Source organism: Hemitrygon akajei, chromosome 2 (genome assembly GCF_048418815.1).
Source record: "Hemitrygon akajei chromosome 2, sHemAka1.3, whole genome shotgun sequence".
Classification (NCBI taxonomy): domain Eukaryota; kingdom Metazoa; phylum Chordata; class Chondrichthyes; order Myliobatiformes; family Dasyatidae; genus Hemitrygon; species Hemitrygon akajei.
Genome location: NC_133125.1, coordinates 43,443,273 through 43,462,415, shown reverse-complemented (window position 1 = coordinate 43,462,415; position 19,143 = coordinate 43,443,273). Strand labels below are relative to the sequence as shown.

Genomic DNA, 19,143 nt, shown 5'->3' with positions numbered 1-19,143 from the left:
GCTCTGTACTGGGTGTTTACACAGGACTGATAACACGCTAGTTTAGTTTAGATTTAAGTTTAGTTTATTGTGCGGGGGGTGGCGGTGGTGTTGGGCAGTCACGTGACGGTGACAGGTCCTGCCTATTGAGAGCAGACCACCCACCTCGAAGACCGCGCTGCTTAATAGAAACAGGCATGTAATTGTGAGACCTTCCAGCACACAGCAGAATGACTGCAACCTAGCAGGATTATTACAATCCCTGTTCCTTTAAAATCATTTTTTTTTAATTTTGTGGAAAAATAACATCTCTTAACTCCTGAAAATATCGCGCAAAGCAAGACCAGCACGGTCATACAGGGGAGGCTCGAGAAAGATGGTAAGTGAAGTTATCTTTGATTTGAACACAGAGAGACCGCAGATTCTTGGAGAGAACTCTTGGCAGATGGCATAAGCTTGTTGTGTTACTGATACAGTTATTTTAGCCTCTGCTTCTGTAGCTAATAGTGGGATTATTATGGTTGGGTAGTATAACAGCGTTGATAAAGATCCGAGGCGATTTGCTGTTTGATTCCATTAGAAATACTCAGTTTAGCTTGGACTGGTTGCTGAAACAGATGGGGGGTTAATAGAAAAGATATCAGAGCTGGGGGTCCTGAGGATCCCTCGAACACTTTTTCACGAATCCGAGAGGTCGCCCCCAGCTTCCGTTTAGTGCAATTCTTTTAGAGGTGCACGTCTGGGACGAGAAATCACTGATTACTGCTGCCTTCTTATCAGAAATAAAAAGACATCTATATTTTCTTAAGTTGAACTTCTGTAAGTAGCGGGCGTGCCGGTGTACTTGCCATTGGCTTTAATACACGTACGATGTTGAAGTGTTCATGTATACAATATTTGCTTTACTTCTACCAATTGTGTAGATTATACCTTAAATGCTACCTAAGTAACGTCTATACAGTGAGTCGGTCGATTAACGTAACCCGAATTGTGTCTTATAAAACAGAGCGATTCCTCACAATAAAAAAAAGTTCTTAAATCATTTATTTGGATCAAAGGCTCAAATGAAACTCGATAATTATATTTAAAGCGTGGCCATTTGAAAAAGTAAGTCCCACCATGAAAATGAGTGTTGAAAATCGGCGCGTGTAAATGAATGTTTTAATCTTTTTTTTCATTTTCGCTTAAATAGTTTCCCTCTTAGACTTCAGCATTCCTCCCCCCCCCCCCTTTATTTTTTGCTGGTAATAGTCCTATTGAGTGATGTAGGCGTGAGGTGTAAACCGGATTAGCAGAGTCAAAGGGTGAGTACAATGAAGCGGAATTGTTTTACTTCCTTTCATTTCTCACGCCTATATATCTAATAAATTTGTTGCTACAGCAGTAGGTCAAAGGATCGTGTCGCCAATCGTGTTCGACAAGACGTGATGCTAGGCTGTCAAATGAATGGCCCCTGAAATGATTAAACTTACTTACTGAAAGCAGAATTGTGTGAGTTTGTCGATGTATATATGTCTGTGTATTCTATCTCTAATTCGGTATCCATGCTCCGGGCAGCATGCAATGTACTTCTCTTTCAGCTCGATCAGGGGTAATTAGTTGCGTTATTTTGACAGTTTATGTGAGTAGTGCTTTTCCCCCCATCGTGTGTGGGAGAAGCAGAGGGGAGGCTTGACATATTGAAACCAGCTACAAGAAAAACTACTGTGTGCTGTGTTTGAAGATTAAAGCACATTGGAGGACAACGTCAACTTCAGTTGAAAAATCTGTTAGCTGAAATTAGTTCAAAGAAAATTGAAAACATCTTTCACAAACTGACCAATCAATTAGACTGGACAAAATCAGCAACACTGAAAATGTAAAATGGGTTGCGATTTAGAGGTGGTTTAAAGTGATGGGCAATGCCTTTTCCTTCAGTATTCTAGAACTAGAGCCGGGGTTAATGCACACAGATGAATCTAAACATTACGTGTGTATACATGTATACTTATTTCTAATTCATATCTGGTGGTTACAATATATAGTTCCAAAGATACACTTGGTACGAGCTCTCAGAACTCATGTGGAGGGTCGCACTTCGTTCATACTTATTGCAATCGAGAATGGGTTGAATGATTTATGTCAATCAGAGAGTAATTTATAGAGTTTACTCTTTTTGTACTGTTGGCTCCATGTCTGCTTAAAATGAATGAAATCTGTAAACCATAAAGATGAAAAAAACATGTGTATGTTGGATTTAGAGAAGATTGCTGTGAGATGTGATTCCTGAGAGTGTCATGGACGCATGTCCACTACCATTTTCTATTTTACAGAAGAAAGTAATGAAATGCCTTAAGATCTATAGACTAGTGACAGGACGAATGAAAGACTGGAGAAACAGAACACTGTAGATGGATGGATAAACACTTAAGGAAAGCAAGTAATAGTTCAAAACTCTCCTTTTTTGAAAAAAAAAACAACAAATAACTGGATAGATAACAGTTTAATCCTTTCTGTAAAATTTAAGTATGAAACATGGTGGAGGTCATCAAATCAGATAAGAATGCTGAAAAATGGAAGAAAGAAGGATGCGTGATATTGGATTATGTGTTTTTCCAGCTAATCATAATCTCAAATGAGAAATAGCAAAATTAAGTTAAAATGTTACATCAGGTAAATCGTGGATATGTGTTAATATACATTAAATAGTTGATTCAATGTACTCCGAAGATATGGTGCAATATTTCCAATGCAGAAGGAAAGAGTCAAACTCTGAAAGTGCAAATACAGTACTCAGTAATCCCCAAATGACAAATGAAATTGATTAAATCTATTTGGGAAAAAAAGGTTCTGACTATTATGGGGGGGGGGGGGGGGCTATAATGATTTGTTGAAGTTAACCCAACCGGTCGTCGAACGCGTTTACATGAACAAGGCATGCATATTAAAGACAACAAAGCTTCCAAATGTAAATAAGGCTAGATTGATTACGAACAACATTATCGCTTCGGAATGGAACACTCGCATGCATTAGTAATGAGGCAAATTGAGGGCATCCATAGCTGACCACCCAGGTTGTGCGTCTGAGCTCACGCTTCTCCCTTTCTCTGCAGCCATACAGAAGCAAGGCAATTACATGCCGAATGTACCCCATCCATTCCCTTTGCCTTTAAAGCAGTTAGCTATGGAGACGAGATTAAAACGCGCCTTCCTTTTAAACATTTTCTTTAAAGTAGAACAATCGCTTAATAAATTGGAAGCAAAGGTGAAATGGCATCTTTTTTTAAAGTCAAACATTTCGTGCCATTATGCTTTATCACCTACAAAGGCATTACTTATTGCAAAAGTGCGCACAACAAGTAATACAGGAAGTTAATAATCGATGCACGAAAGTGAGGTATGCAACAATTTTTGATTGATTGTAGTGAAACATGATAAATTCCCATTTCGGTCAAGATAACACACACATTCCTCATGTTGTCATTGTACCAATGTTAGTTGGGTTAACTGAAAGTTTCTGATTAAGTTTATAAAGTTTTAAGTTAACAAAACGTGCTAATAAAGTTAAATGATGCCATTTGTAGACTACATACAAAGAAAATTGATCTTATTTTCGTGGTAGCTACGATAGAGAAAAAAATAGATTTTGAATGTAGCTTAAAATGTGCAAAAAAGGCATCCATTTGAAAGGGTAAGATTAATTTTACTTTTCTTGGATCTATTCCTGTGAAAAATTGCCATCATTTGACGTTTTTCAGGATTATGTTTATCTCTTGAATTGGATATTATTTTCGTCTGTCACGTATAATCTGTTGTGGTATTGATATTTATAAATGTTTATTACAAACGAGATACAAAAATGCGCAAACAGAAGACTGAATTGTATATATACACAGATCTAGAGAACATAAAACCCAATTTGAACAAAAAAAACAGCTATTGTGGCAGATGCATTTTGACCAATTCATCAATCTTCGTTCTTTGTTGCAATGCTATTTGGGACCTCTAAGGGGCGCAGTGTACGATGTACTTTGTGAAAGCAGGTTCGCTTAGGGGTATGACATTCATTACTTTTTACACCAGATCCAAATTGAACATTATATCAATCTACAACACACACAAAATGTTGGTGGAACACAGCAGGGCAGGCAGCATATAATATCAATCTATATACTTGCAGGTCAATTTATAATAGAGACCATATTTTCATTCAAAAACCAAACTCTAAAGTTAATACTAATAAAAATGCTATATATATTCGCTGTATATCTGTGCGATGAGTTAAATATAGTTGTATTGGAATTGAGATAAACTAAGATGAAACAATAGTTAACTAACGTTTAAGTTATTCAGCTATAGTGAAGGAAGTTATAGTATTTAAACCGGTGAATGAGAATTGATGATTGTAAATATGAATATGAATTATGAAATATAATTGTTCTAAGTTGAAATAAAAAGTTATTGTATTTGTTTTAATGTAAGGTTGAGAAAGTAGTAGACATTTGTTGAATGAGTTAAGTTTGTTCATATTTAGTATCATCACCAAGATGCTTTGTTGTGAAAAGTATGGTCAATTGATGGTAAATAGTATTGACGTCTAAATCTGAATCTAACTCGAACTTTATAAGTTTTATTCTGACATTATTGGTTAAAATGAATCATTTTCTTCTGTTGACTATGTAATGTTAATCTACTTCCATGTAACTTCATGAAAATGTTAGAAATAATGAATAAACTATTCCGTACACCCATTCGAAACACTGTGCATGTAACCAATATATTCTCATTTCAGCACTCCAGACGATGTCTACTTACGAAATAATTCACTGTACCCCAATGTTAACGTGGATTTATTAGAACACCCTGTGCAAACTTATAGTATTGATTTGATAACGTGTTGGAGGTACTCAGCATGTCAGGCAGCATTTATGGAGAGGAATCACCAGTCAACGTTTCGGGCCCAGCCCCTTCATCAGAATAAGTCCTGATCAAGGGTCTCGGCCTGAAAAGTTGGGTGTTTATTCCTCTCCATAGATGTTGCCTAACCTGCTGAATTACTCCAGTATTTTGTGCTTGTTGCTCTGGATTTCCAGCATCTGGAGAATCTCTCGTGTCTATATGAGAAATGGGATTCGTATAGCTGCGAACTGAATGTTCGGCAACGACTTAGTGGGATGAAGGTGCAGTTCTTGGGTTGAATGTCTCTATGCATCAACAAGTCCATTTACGGCCTTTGTATAGTTCAATATCGAATGAAGTGATCGGGATAAAGTCTTCCTGAAGGGCCGTATACCCCCTTCAAACTTTCACGTAGTGAGTTAACAAATGTTCCACCCTGTGTGGTTGCAGTTTAGTAGATTGCGTCAGAAAGTCGAAATCCCACTCTGGAGATTTCCGCACAAAGTCTAGGCAGACTCGCCGAAATGTAGCACTGAAAGGGTACTGTTCCTCCTGCCGGACGAGAAATTAGAGCGAGGTTCTTTCTGTACCCCAAAGTGAATGTACAATGTCGCGTACCCCATGTTTCCCAGAAAAACAGAGCAATTAATCTTGTGTCCTGGCCGATAGTTTCGCTCAGTTCAGCATTCTAGAAAGCAGATGACCTGTCCGTCATCCTGTTCTCTTCGGGGAATTCACCGTGAGGAAGGTAGCTGCTAGGTGTCTTACATTGAAGTTGCGACTTCATTGACTATAACGCTATGTGGAGTGTTCTGAAAGGCGCCATGTACCTTACTTAAAGCACGGAATGAGGGCGAATAGATAGACCTTGTTAAGAGTTCAGGATTTCCTCAAATTCCTTACGCACAGGCGCACATGAATGTGAAATTCAACCTCGCAGGTTTCCTTTCCTCGTCCTGTCCCCTGCTATCCCTTTCCCTTCTAGAAATTAACAGAAGTCTGTTAATTATCCATGCAAATCACATTGATCCTGATGGGGTTTGACAGGACCAGTGAGGATTTTGTTTTCTTCCTTTGATACTCCCGTAATTCAGCCATTCTCACATTGTGGCAGCGCGTCGCCCTGGGTACGCCGGTCACATGACCCCTAGTGAAACTCCCCTATCTCTCAATGAATAAAATGAAAATGTGTATGGGTGGTTTGTGTGGAGGCGGTGGGAGGGTTGTGTGGGATTTCTATGATATGAAAAAATGAAGATAGCTCGATTTGTCTCTAACGTCCCAGACAGGGAACAAGAAACAACGCTTAAACATTTCCAGAAATTTATATCCACTCGGATGTCTTTCTTATTTATTGCGTGGGGCGGAGGGGAGGATTTTAAAAAATCACTTGCGCATTTTTGGAAAGAGCAGTTATTTAAGGTTTCGGAGGAAAACATGAGCACGCACACACACAGATCTCCCACTTCCTACTGCACGATACGAGGACTGTCATTCGAGCAAGCCTGCTAATTCAACTGAGACCTCCCAGCATTTGTTACAACTCCAGGCCAAGATAAAGAATTTTCATTTAAACAAGAGCAAACAGTTCAACAAAAATCTTAAAAACACTCTTGAGAATCTGCCTCCCTGTAGAATACAGAAACCCCAATTTTCTGTTAAAGGGGAGAAATATCGAAATTGTATCCCTGTTTAAAGTATAGAAGTTGTTTTACTAAGTGCGTGCAAAAGAGAGAGAGGGAGAGACATGGTGACGGAGTGAAGGACTGTGATTTCTTTCAGCAGAACCGCGGCTCCCCTGAAGTGGGGATGGATGCATTCACAGCCTGGGTGGTCTCTCTACTTTGGTGAGCTGTTGCTAAGCAGCTAATAATAGTCGTGTTTGCTGAGTAATTTCAACCTTCCTCAGCCAATCAGAGCCAGGCAATACAAGCCTTCTCCCAGCCATCTGACGGCCCTGGAGGCGGGTTTTTGCTTTCCTTCCACCACCACCCCCCCACCCCCCAAATGGAGAGAGAGGCTTTTTCCCCTATTGAATCAAGGCTCAGCGAGCTTCAGGGCCTGTTGCACAGAATGGTTCAAGCGAGTGATCGGTGCGGGTAAACTCCCGAGTCTCTGCAAGAAGGTGAACGTTTTCAAGCTGCCCTCTCCGAATCTCTTTTAAAGTGCACTGTGCCCCGTGAATGTAGAAGAACGCCAGGATCCCCCAGATCGCGAAATGTGGGAATGGAAGGCGCAAACTTTGACTCGCCATCGCTACGAGGAGTATGAAGTTTGCCAGGCAGCGTCTACTTTGTTGAGGATTAAAGTGCCCGTTTGGTGGAACCTAAGACGGTGTGTGATTATACTGCCCAAGTCCCATCAACAACATGGCCTCGACTGTTAACATTACGGAGCGCCGAAGGACAGAGGAGGAGGAGGAGGACCATGTTCAGCAAAAGAGGAGGAGGATAAGGAGAAACCTGCGGCATCCGACAGCGGTTTTAGATTATCTGGAACGGCCGAGCTATTGCGATGCTGCCTTCGCGCTGGATCAGATCTCAAAGGTGCATTTCCAGTTTGTAAAACCTCTCTGTTTTTGCTTTTTTGTGCATTGGGAGCCTTTTGTGTTCCCCAGAAGCGGTGGAGTGGGGAAGCGAATCGCCGGGGCATCGGTGCTCATTCCCCGTGTTATCACTGAGCTGCTAGTAGGAGTGAAAGTTTAAAGCGAGAGAAAACAAAGCTGAGCTCTCCCAGGCGCTGCTTCCACGATTGCTGCAGTCCCAAGTAGCACGGAGGGAGCACCGACCCACTTGGATGTGTGTGTGTGCGTGTGTGTGTGGGATTTCTTGTTTCTCCAACTCGCCATGTTTTTGCGTGGAAATGCTTTACGGCAATGCGGATTCCGGCGTGTCTTTGAAAAGATACTAAAAACTGAAAAACCCTGGCTGCATGCTCTAAGTTTTAAAGTAAACAAAAAGCGAAACATTCTTTAAGCGATCGTATCTGCTCAGTTATAAGCTGAAATCCATGTGGCTCCCTCTTCCGTTCGCAAATATTGTCGTAACTCTCAGATGGCTGCTTCACTTCCTAATTCTGATCACAGCGTCCTGATACTGCTATGGAAATGAATTACTCAGGCTTATGATGTTACAGCAGGGCAACCACGTGGATGCACTCTTTGCTATCATGTATCTCATTAGATCTTCCTCCCCCCAGAAAAATCTGGCCGTTACTTGAATACATTAATGACGACAATTTAACACATTAATCCTTTCGAAGTTTAACTTTTATTCCCCCCCCCATATAATGAAATATTTGCACGTATTTCGGCTGCCCTCTTACTTTATTTGCAATTTTAAAACAATTACGCCGATGGATTGCAAAGCATGAGACTCCAATTCATTTTGCAACAGTATTTCACCCCCGCTTTGTCACTACTTACAGGTTGGATTGCAATTTAGACAGATGAAGTGACAGTCGTTTGCCGTCACGTTTAGTAACACAATACGTAATATAATATAATCCAATGGGCAGTGAAAATTCTTTAATGGGGCTAGTTTAATTTAAAACATTGGGTTTAAAGCTGTACTTTCTCACAGAACGACTTGTTGCAACTAGAAATCGTCAGTTGGAAGGAGTGCTGTCTCTTTAAGGATGCAATTGCCCGATGAGTTCCCTCAGATTCTCAAGTGTGTCTTCTTTTATTTTAGGGAAAGGCTACTGGAAGGAAAGCACCGTTGTGGCTTCGAGCTAAATTTCAGAAACTGTTTTTTAATCTGGGCTGTTACATTCAAAGGAACTGTGGAAAGTTCTTCGTTGTGGGCCTGTTAATATTTGGGGCGTTCGCAGTAGGATTAAGGGCTGCTAATCTAGAAACCGATGTCGAGGAGCTGTGGGTGGAAGGTAAGACCTTTCTCCCTCCCCCGGGAGCGTTTGTTTTATTAAACCGAATCCAACTTTAAAATAGAGAATGAATGCTACCAAAAGAATGGGGGGGGGGCGCAGTGATGAAGAAACATCATGCCAGAGTGGGGATTGTTTATTGTATGTCTGTTTGGCTAACAGCCAAGCCAAAGTTACAAAGAAGTTGCTGTAATCCTTTATGATGAATTTCTACGTTTGTGTAAAGCTCACGGCGTCTGGTGTTGGGGGTGAGGAGAGTGATTTGTGGCACCTTGCTTGGCGGGAATTGGGGGGGGGGGGGGTGAGATTAAAAGTTTTTTTTTAGTTGTGGAGCTTGTCAAAGCCGCCATTTTGTGAGTGCCCCCAGCAGCCGAGTCTGGTCGCTGCAGCGCTCTGTGAGTGAGCGTGTGTGTGTGTGTGTGGTCCTGTTTTGGACGGCTTTCAACTTTCAAAAAAACATTTGTCTCAGGAAAAAAGTGAAGTCGTACAGACTGGAACGCATGTTTGCAAAGTAGATTAATGTAAGCTAGCGGGAGGTGACGTATGTTTAATGTAATTGCAAGTCAGTATTGCATTAAAAGGAGTTTTCTATAAGTAGTGTTTTTTTTTCCCTGTGGTAGGAAGCTAAGTTCAATTAAAGATTTTGTGAGCTTTGATCTACATTATAGTGATTAAAAACAATGGGGCTAAGATGGTGAATTGTTCATTGATGCGTGAGTAGTTTACGAACTGAAATACAGTTATTGAACTTTTTAATACTGCAAGTGAACAGCTTTCATTGTTTAGTAGAGAGAAATGAAAACATTGTTATTTATCCAAATCCTGTCAAATGATTGACATGCAGTACCTAATAATAGTTGTGAAGCATGCGAATATGTTGTGTTAAGGGACGATTTAATTGAAGGTGTGAGTAGACTAACATAACTCGGACTAACATAACTTTGAATAACTGGGACTAATCATAAGTCATTTTGAGTTATTAAATATTTACCAGTATCTCAAGGATTACTTATATACGTTTTAGTGTAACAGCTCCAAAGTTTATTCTGTTAGCTATACCTCTACTTTTATTTGTTTAAACTATTTTTTGTTATTTGTGGCTGTGTTTTTTAAGAAAATTTTTTTTACCTTCTCTTTTGCTTCACATATTGCCTTTTTTTTTCCCTCTGTCGTCCCTCCCGCTCCCCAAATGGCTGACAGCAGCAGGAATCTTGTGTAGCTGTGTGTGTTCTCAGTGGAGTGTGTAACTCTTTGGTCACCAACATGGGCACTGCACAAATAAACTAAAAGAGCAGCAGTTGCATACTTCTGTGGTTAAGTGTATAAACAGAAGGCAATACAGAGCAAAGAATTGAACAGAGGGGAGTTATGCAGGTGATGGACGGGTGTGGGAGGTTGGGTTCTCTAAAGGGACAAACCCAACTTGGTTTGCAAAATTTGGAGTATGCAGTGACAGGAAAAATACCAGCCATGACACTTTACAAGCTTCAGTCTGGCAGCTTTTGATCAAAGATTTGAAACATTTCTCATATATCATAATAACACGTGTATTGTATATGCATATTTGAGAAACTGGTACAGTATCAGCCCATTTAAAGAAGCATGGATGAAAACAATCTTTACTGCATTTGACATTCACAAGATTTTTGGTTTCTAAAGACTGTGAACCACACCAAATGCTAGAAATTTCAATAAATCTCAACAAACGTGAGTGATATTGGAGTAAACAAATGCGCAATTTACCTGAATGATACAAACAGTCCCTCAAGTGGATAAAATTTGTTTGGAAAAGGTTTAATATAATCAGAAATGACCTTTTGCCCTAACTTTTCTTGGCCTCTTTCTCAGCTATTGCAACTCAATCAATACTTGCTGCATCAGTGTGTGCACAGTTCCCAGTGTAATTCAAAAACTGACACCCCTAAGCAATATGGCATAATCAATACCAAAAAGAAAATACCCTTCTCCCGCGATTGATTGTGGGCAAACTTAAATGTCATTTGCTTCTAGAATCGTTGAAACTCTTATAGGCTTCCTTCGGGGGAAGAAAATCATTTTCTTTTGGATTTCTGCTTTTTATGATATAAAAAACTGAACATGTATTAAAATGTCCTTGTTTACATGAAAATTATTTAGGTCATCTATCTATTAGAAATCCTCAGCACAAACACTCTTGCTAAATAAGAAAGAACAAATATTCATGCCACAACTAACCGTCAATGACCATCTCCAAAAAGTCTTTCACAACCTGCTTTGAACAGTCAATAGCATTACTGTCGTTGAGTTCCCACCAGTCGCATCCTGGCAGCCACCATTGACCAGAAGGCCTGTTACATTAGTCAGTTAAAATACTGCTGCTGCAAGATCAAGTTGAGTTTATTGTCAAGTGCACAAGCTTGGCGAGGTACAGGAGCAACAAAACATTTAATCGTCAGTGCAATTACAGGTTCAAACACCATGTAAAACATAAATTTTTGTATTTTAATTAATTTATCACACTGTGAAGAGGGAAGGAAGACTATTTTGTGTTTGCACTCATGTTTTGATTTGAACAAAATCCATATATTGCAGCAGGTGGTCTGTAGTGTTCTGTTGCTGATGTAGCATTTAGTCTTTTGCAGGTTGGTTCTGGATGTGATGGTTGTAGGCAATACTTGTTCTCGAATCTGGTAGTTTGCGACTTCAGGCCTTTGTACTCTTGAAGTGAGAAGAGGGCATGGCCCTAATGTCGGTATCCTTAATGTTAGATGCTACCTTGTTGAGGCAGCACCTCCTGTAAATGATGCAAGTGATGAGGAGAGCTGTGCCCCTATTCGACCGGGCTGCGACCACTGCTCTCTGCAGCTCCTTGTGTTACAGTGTATTGGAGTCATCGTAGCAGGCCAGGATACAACCAGTCTGATCAGAGACTGGGTATTCTGTGGTGAGTAATTCCTGACACACAAAGACTTTACCACTGTAAAAGGAAATAATGAAGGAGGTCCAATGGCTCCCTGTTTGAGTGCAGCACCCAACAAGATTCGAGCTTGACACCATCAAGGGCGCTTGATTGGCATGTCATCTCTCACATTGGGCCATTGCCATAATGTGTGCTAGCTACAAAGAGCGTTACAGTTACTCATCTTCATTACTCTTGACAGCATTTCCCTACCTGCAATCTAACATTACGAAGGACAAGGGCAACAGTGCGTAGGAACACCAAGTGCACGTTCCCCTCCAAGTTATCTGTCATCCTGACCTGGATGCATTTCATGGTTTCTGCTGGATCTAAATCCTAGAACCGCTTCCCAAACAGCACTATGAGGGTACATTCATAGGAAGAACTGCAGAATTTCAAGATAGGTGGTAACTTTATTTGTACTTTCTCAAGGGCAATAAAAGATGAGTAGTAAAAGGACTGGCTGTGCCAGCAATGGCCCGAAACAGGAGGAACTGCGAGTTGTTATGAATTTGTTTAATAATGTTCCAGGAGAGGGACCTCTTTGATAAAAATCCAACCTGTTTCTTGCCAAGTGCCATACTTAAATACACTATATCCTTTATCCTGCACTGCATAAACTGGTTTACTTGCTTCTGGAACCTGATGTAATTAATACTGATAATCTTAAAATAATATTTTAAATTACCAGCCTTGCATCTTACAGTCAACTTTAAGATTTCTTTATTTTTTCTGCCACTGTGTAATAATGATAACATTTCAGCACTCGCAGTACTATTTGATCATCATCCTTGTACAGTAAAATGCTTGATGTTGATGAAAAGTTTAAATTTATCAGCGACTGCATCTAAAGCAGAAAAGTGTCTAGGAGTAGGTTGAGAAACAAAATGAGAAAAGTGACCTGCAGGCGTATAAAGACTATGTCTTTCAAAGACTGTTAGAGAAATAATTGTTTTTTTTCCCCCAAATATTTCGTACTCCCACTCCATCCAATAGTTTTGCATCCACGGTCCACAAAATCTCCGTTAATATTCCTGGCGACAGCATGTCACTCTATCTCAATCTAAGCAAGCTATTTGACAAATGGGGCCTCCCAGTTCCAGGATACTCCCTTGTATTACATAATGTTGCCATGATATAAATTTAATGGTTAGGTTCCTCTTAGGAAATGTACTAATTATTCTTTATTGACATTTCCAGCAGTTCCAAGATCCTCCTACACACAATACTGTGTGAACATGAAGTGAATTTAATGGCTAGTGAACATTAGGATACTTTTTTGTCTTAATGCCGGTCTTTACTGAACTTCCCTGTCCTATGTGGAAAAACCTACCTGAAGGACAAACCTAAAATTACCAGAAATGGTGAATTCAAAATGAAAAGTATAGTGACATTGAAGGTGTATATGGCTTTCAGTTATTGCGCAAAATAAACCTCGACAATACAGTACATACAAATTGTGACAAGGCAGTCAGCATTAACAAAATTTAATATTAACAGTTTGCAGTGTAGTTCAATGTAACAGCCCAAGCATGCATGTAACAGAACCACCAATCAAATGGGCAGCATTGACATGACAGTATGCAAATTTAACAGTAGAGTGCATAATAAATTACTTTTCGAAACGCTGGGCTTTTCATGATCTTCCTTGTACCCAGTGTTCAAAATGCAGGCATCCAGCTTTAAAGTTGGTGTTGGTTGGTATTTCCAACACCAAATCTTAAGAGAATTCTGTTCTCTGAGAGAAGTATATGTCAGGTGTCCAGAACGATATGAACAGGAGCAAATTTGTTTTTTTGATATCCTTAGTGCTGCTGATCATGTCAGTATGTTCTTAAACTTATAACCTCATTGCAGGTGTGTATCTAGAGTGCACTCACTAGGTGTTATCTTAGCTTAGGGGAAGACCTGAATGAAGAGTGTTGTGGCAGGTGCTGGGTGGCTGAGGTAGAGTGGAGTTTTTTCTGGTCTTCTGTCTCTTTTCAGACTTGTTTATTTCAATTTTGCATAGCATTTTCAATGCTGGCCAGACTCTGCTGATATCTATGGGTGGTGGTGGGGACTACAGATGCGATGAGCAGGTGAGACAGCGCTTTATGAAGGGAGGAACAGAGTTAACATTACACTGACCCTGCATCAGAACTGCTGTTATCTACGTCATGTATGGCTCTCAGCATTTTGTGTCACATCCTTCTTGATCTCAAATGAAACATCATCTGTTCGAGGATGAGATTCACCTTTGGATTTGAATACTGATTTCACATGAGCATCTTGGCTGCTTCTTGTATTCCTACCCATTCTTTTCCTTTGACTTCAGTGACTTTTTTGGCTAGTGATTAAATTTTTACTCATTTAAGGTTATGAACCAATGATTAATTCCTCACCACAAAAATCCCAGAAGGACTTGTACTGTGCAGTGCTGTTCTAATACTGTTATTTTTCTCCTAAACACCTATTCTCATATAACCAAGGCACCAAAAGTTGCAACCAATATTTAAAATGTGGCACTGCATCTAATATGAAGGGTAGAACCAGTTGCTCCGCATTTTAATTGAGACACAAAGTAATTTTTAGCATTGAGTTGTAAAAGCATCAGATTGTTATACTAATACTTTAATTTTGTGCAGACAATTTCCCCAAGCACCTATTCCTCTTGCTAAAGTGTTCTGACTCCCTAAATCCCATACAGTACCTTGGAAAGTTTCACGTTGTGAAAGACACTAAAAGATTCATGGAAGAGTTTGCAGTTGGAGGGTGTATAGATGTGGAGAGCCATAATCATGGAAAACAGAAACAGGCCCTTCTGCCCAAGTGGTCCATGCTAACCAAGATGCCCATCTAAGCTAGACCTGCTTACCAGTATTTGGACCAGTGCTTGATGTTTTCTCCCCCTTTGGTCTTCAGCGCTATATTCTATAGTTCATAGTAGTGCATTTTGAACAGTCGACAGCTTTGCAATTCCAGGTTAGATTCATTTATACTCTCAGTTTTGCAGACATGCCCTTGGATAAAGAAAGCTCATTTAGCCCAGGGAACTTATTGGTTTAAGTAACTATTAATAAACAAGGAGTTCCAAAAATAGTGTCTTAGGCATATGAAATGCTAGACTTTGATTTAATAAGTTGCTATTTATTATCATAAAAGCTCATTAAATTTTTCTACAACTGCTGCAGTAAACAATTTGACTTTTATTTACATTTGCACATTAAGGTCAGATTACTAGTTCATGGCCTTAAGGCTTTTTAAAAAAAAATGTTAGCTGCCTTGCCTGTTCAAACTAATCATGAATCTGTAATATTTCTAATTTAGAGTTCAACATTGAACATTAATCTTTTTAACACTTGTAAGCAGGAAAGTCTTCAGCTAGACATCGGTATAGCTTTACCAAACTTTAGAAGTTGGTATAACGTTTTAATATTTTGAACTTTACAGTTCAGTAATACATTGGAAAGTTCATTCATCAAAAACTCTTCACTGCTGTAAATAAATGAAGTAGATTATTTTAAATATTTGTGTGTTGAAATAGATTCTGCTTCAGTCCTGTATTGGTTTTCATTCACTGAGTGTGGATATTATAAGAAGTACTGCCACACATTGTCCATCCTTAACTGTCGTCTCAGTTCAGGGGCAATTATTGGTCCAAGTCACATTTGTGGATCTGAAGACCAGAAAGGATAAGGGTGGAAGATTCTCCTCCTCAAAGGGCATTTGTGAACCATGTAGTAGCTTCTACAACAGGCTTAGTTTCACTACCATCATCACTGAAACTAGTTTTAATTCCGGATTGATTAAATTAATTCAATTTAAAATTTATTGCTGCTGTTATTGCAGTTGCATGCTCAATAGTCCAGAATGCTGGGGGCTTGGCCAGTTACACAGCTATTACATTATCATGCCCTATATTTTGTATTGATTTAAAATATGTCAGTGAAGTAGCATTTAAGTGTAAGACAAATGCAAATTATGTAAAGAAGTTACTTAATATAGTGTTACCAGTATCTCACTGCAAAGCCCCTTGACATTCAAAGCCCCTCTCTGTTTAATGCTGGACAGCCCGGAACAATGCATGTACATTTTAATATGAATTTTACAAGATCCAATCATGATTTTATAAATGGTTTTGTGTGATGGATCAATGTTTAGGCTGTGCCCTTCTGTGCTTGAAGGCTAAAATAAGACAGCTTCCAGATTTATGAGCTGAGAGATCCATTTGTTTGGATCTTGCTTCGCAGCTGATGCCCAGATTAGTGCTGGCTGGACAGAGCTATGGGAGATTTGTTTCGTTTCCATCCTGCCATGTTTATATTTCATTTGGATTTCTCCTTCAAAGCTGACCTCCCCGTGACCTGCTGATAGACTATGTCCACCAGATACTCACCACATCCTGGCAGCAGCTGATCTCAGATTGAAAAAAGTTAGAATGCGCCTTAATTTCCATTGTGTTTTCATTGTTCTGCTTTGGGACTAACTTGGTCCAGATAAATTTGGACCCAGTGCTGAGATGTTGGTGGTTCAAAGGAACTGGTCAATTAACATGTTTTTACGTTATTGGGAATGTGTTTTGACAACAGATTGGCCTGCTGTATATGTAGATTAAGATGTTTCAGTGTTAAGTGTTTATGATTAAATTAGATTTAAAAAGTACTTATGTCATTGTTGATGGAATAGAGGGCAAAGTGGTTGATGCTATCGTGCTTAGTGATAAATATCCAAATAAAAGTCTTCCAAAAAGGAAAAAGAAAATAAATGGCTAGTGTACAGTTTTTTAAAATAGTATTACTAAACGACTTTTGGCCCAAGGCTCAGGAATCCTGCCCAAAAATGCCATATGTATTACACAATCAAGCCCTACAATGTAAACAGAATACTGTGCCATGGAATCAGGGTGGTCTAAACCTCCATCCCACTACTCTCTGCAGCACCCCCCCCCCCCCCACCCTTTTAAAAATTCTCTCTGCTGTGAAATGACCACAGTAGTTGTAGTGTTATTTCTCTTTTGGCTGCAGAGCTGGGTTTTGGAACAAAACTGACAGTTAACATTTGAATTATTATAAGGCTCTGGACTGCCAAAGAACTGCAACTGAATTTAAAATCAAGTGGAATTTGAGTTAAATGTAATTGCCTCCCTGTTGAAAAAGGTTATTATTTGTAAGAAATTTTCAAATCCTACTAACACAATTTATTTCTGCTAGTTTTCTGCAAAATGGATTGTGCAATTTAAAACTCTTCAAAGTATTTGATGTAAAAATAATTAAATTTGAAAAGTGATAGTACTTAAATTAAATCTTTGTCCAATCTCTGTGGTTTATTCCTCATTCCGCAGGTGATTACTATGCAAGACCTCAAAATGGATATAATTTTCTCTTTAAAGATACAAGTGTTTTATTTCCCTCAAAATTCAAAAACAAAAATGATTGTGGCAAATTCTCTTTGACAAGTCCAAAAATCTAAAATTCTTCTATTGTTGAGTGGTAATTCTTTTTTTTTAATAGAAGAGTTGGTTTCTGTCAAGTTTTTCTTACCACTTTCGTTTCAATACCTGCTGTAAGAGAAACAAACGTTCTTCATCCTTGAGATCTTTTGGGAAAAAATGGGTGGACCTAGCGGTTTTCATTTTTTTTAAGGCAACAGTTTCACATGCCTTGCACAATATATCTCTTCGTTTGTTTCCCACACCAATTGATTTATCATTTTGCTTGCAAGCAGACTTAGAATGTTAGGGCAGGAGCACACTCACTTTTTTCTCGTAACTTTTTTGTTGCAGGCCGAAACCAGTTGACTTGAATAAATTTTTCTGCAGTCTGAATGAAGCCAGCAACGTGGAAAAATCTTACCATTCAGGGTTGTCTGAATGTACATTTCAGCCACACAGTAAGCTGTATTTGTAAGCAGTGGACTGCTAAATACAACCATTTTTCGCAGTGGCGAGTTAGACAGGTGATTAGCATAATTAGCACAGACCACGCTATACATATGGAAATGTTAAGTGTGTAAATGCCAGCTGCGGTGTAAAATTTATGTCAGGGGGTCGACAGGGCTGTGTGAAAGTATTGTGTTACAGCTGCAGGTCAAAGCCTCCATTTTCTTACCCCCTTTCTTTTGATAGTGAATGCACTAAACAGAAGAGAGGAGAAAAAGAACGAGAGAGAGAAGAGCAAAAGAAGTATAACATATAACACTTCGGAAAAACATCATGGTTGCTCCAAAAATTTGTTTTCTGTAGTGGATTTCCAGCTTCAGTGCATCCCTATATTTGTTGATTGACTGTTTTTCACCTGAATTTCCAAGTAAAGTCGCATCTATTTCAATGACTAAAAGGTCTTAAGTTAGTGAAGTACTTTTAAAAAGTAGCAACAGTTTTGGAATGAGAGGCAAAAGAAAGGGCTTATTAGCTTTTTTTTTCATCAAGGTTTTTTTTGGAGACATTTTCATTCATTTGATGGGAAACTAAGTACAAGTTTCATGCCCCATTACAAGAAAACAAACATTAAGAGAAAATAATTGGATATTTCAGTGGAATCAGTCATTTGTTATAAATTGTGTCTGCAGTTTTTACTTTTGTATCTATTTTATGACAGATTTGTGGTGTTGATGGTGAAGAATGGTTAGCATCACACTGATCCAGCGATGAAACTTCCTCATAGCTGCAGGGGGTCCTTATGAGTCAGTCCCTAATCCAACTAATCCTAGTTGCAACAAAATCATGAAAGTGGCCCCCAGTGAAGTGTGTTTCCCTGCACAGATGCAGAAGGAAAAGTTTTGGTTATAAATCACTCCAAAATGATCCATACAGACTGGGGAGCTTGTGTGAAGCTGGAGGCTGCCATTGTGTTTGCCCATGTGGCCTACAGTGGAAAACCAATGAAAAGAGACTTTGTTGCCGAGAGGTGAGGCCTGTTCAGAACTGATTGGTGATGTCAGCTTCAAAAGAGGCATGGGGTCAGTGTGACGCAACAGAAGTGAACGTATTGACATGAAGTTGCAGCCTAAAAACCGGTCGCTGTGTTTCATGAGACACTGTGCAAAACTGGTTGAGTTAAAAGAGTAGGTGTTTGAAGTAAATAGTATTTCCTTATTTTGAATTCAGTTTTAACCAACGATGTTTAATGTTGTCACAAATAAAAATCAAATAGCTTTGAAAAAGAATGTAAAAGTTAATTTCTCATAGCTTTCCATTTGTGAATGTTTGCTGTAATATATGATTCAGGGAAATCCTAAAAATTGAATTCTACAAACTGTCACCACTAATTCTGTGTTGCCGCGAGGAGTAAATGCACTGAATGGTGGGGTGCATATTCGGGTAGACCAAGCTTTCAAGTCTGATCTCTGATCTTTGCTGAGTTAAGTGATCCAGTTAAGCACACTCTGCAGTTGGTCTCCAAGCCAGCAGTTAGGTGGAAAATAAAATCAAACCAAGTTTCCTGCTTGTTATCAGAAACACCTGCTGGAAAATAGGCATGCCT

At 39.2% G+C, this 19,143-nt stretch overlaps 1 protein-coding gene across 3 annotated transcripts in view; it reads left to right on the top strand.

Annotated features, from left to right (window-relative positions):
• The first annotated feature begins 203 nt into the window (after positions 1–203).
• ptch1 (patched 1) overlaps positions 204–19,143 on the top strand; it is a 77,151-nt gene continuing 58,211 nt past the window's right edge. For 2 of the 3 annotated variants that reach the window (XM_073071370.1, XM_073071360.1), the window contains exons 1-2: positions 6,872–7,403; positions 8,550–8,742. In XM_073071370.1, coding sequence (XP_072927471.1) covers positions 7,227–7,403; positions 8,550–8,742 — 370 coding nt within the window. In that variant the 5' untranslated portion in view covers positions 6,872–7,226. Of the gene's footprint in view, positions 359–6,871; positions 7,404–8,549; positions 8,743–19,143 lie in introns of those variants that run through there. The other variant, XM_073071380.1, reaches the window with a different exon arrangement.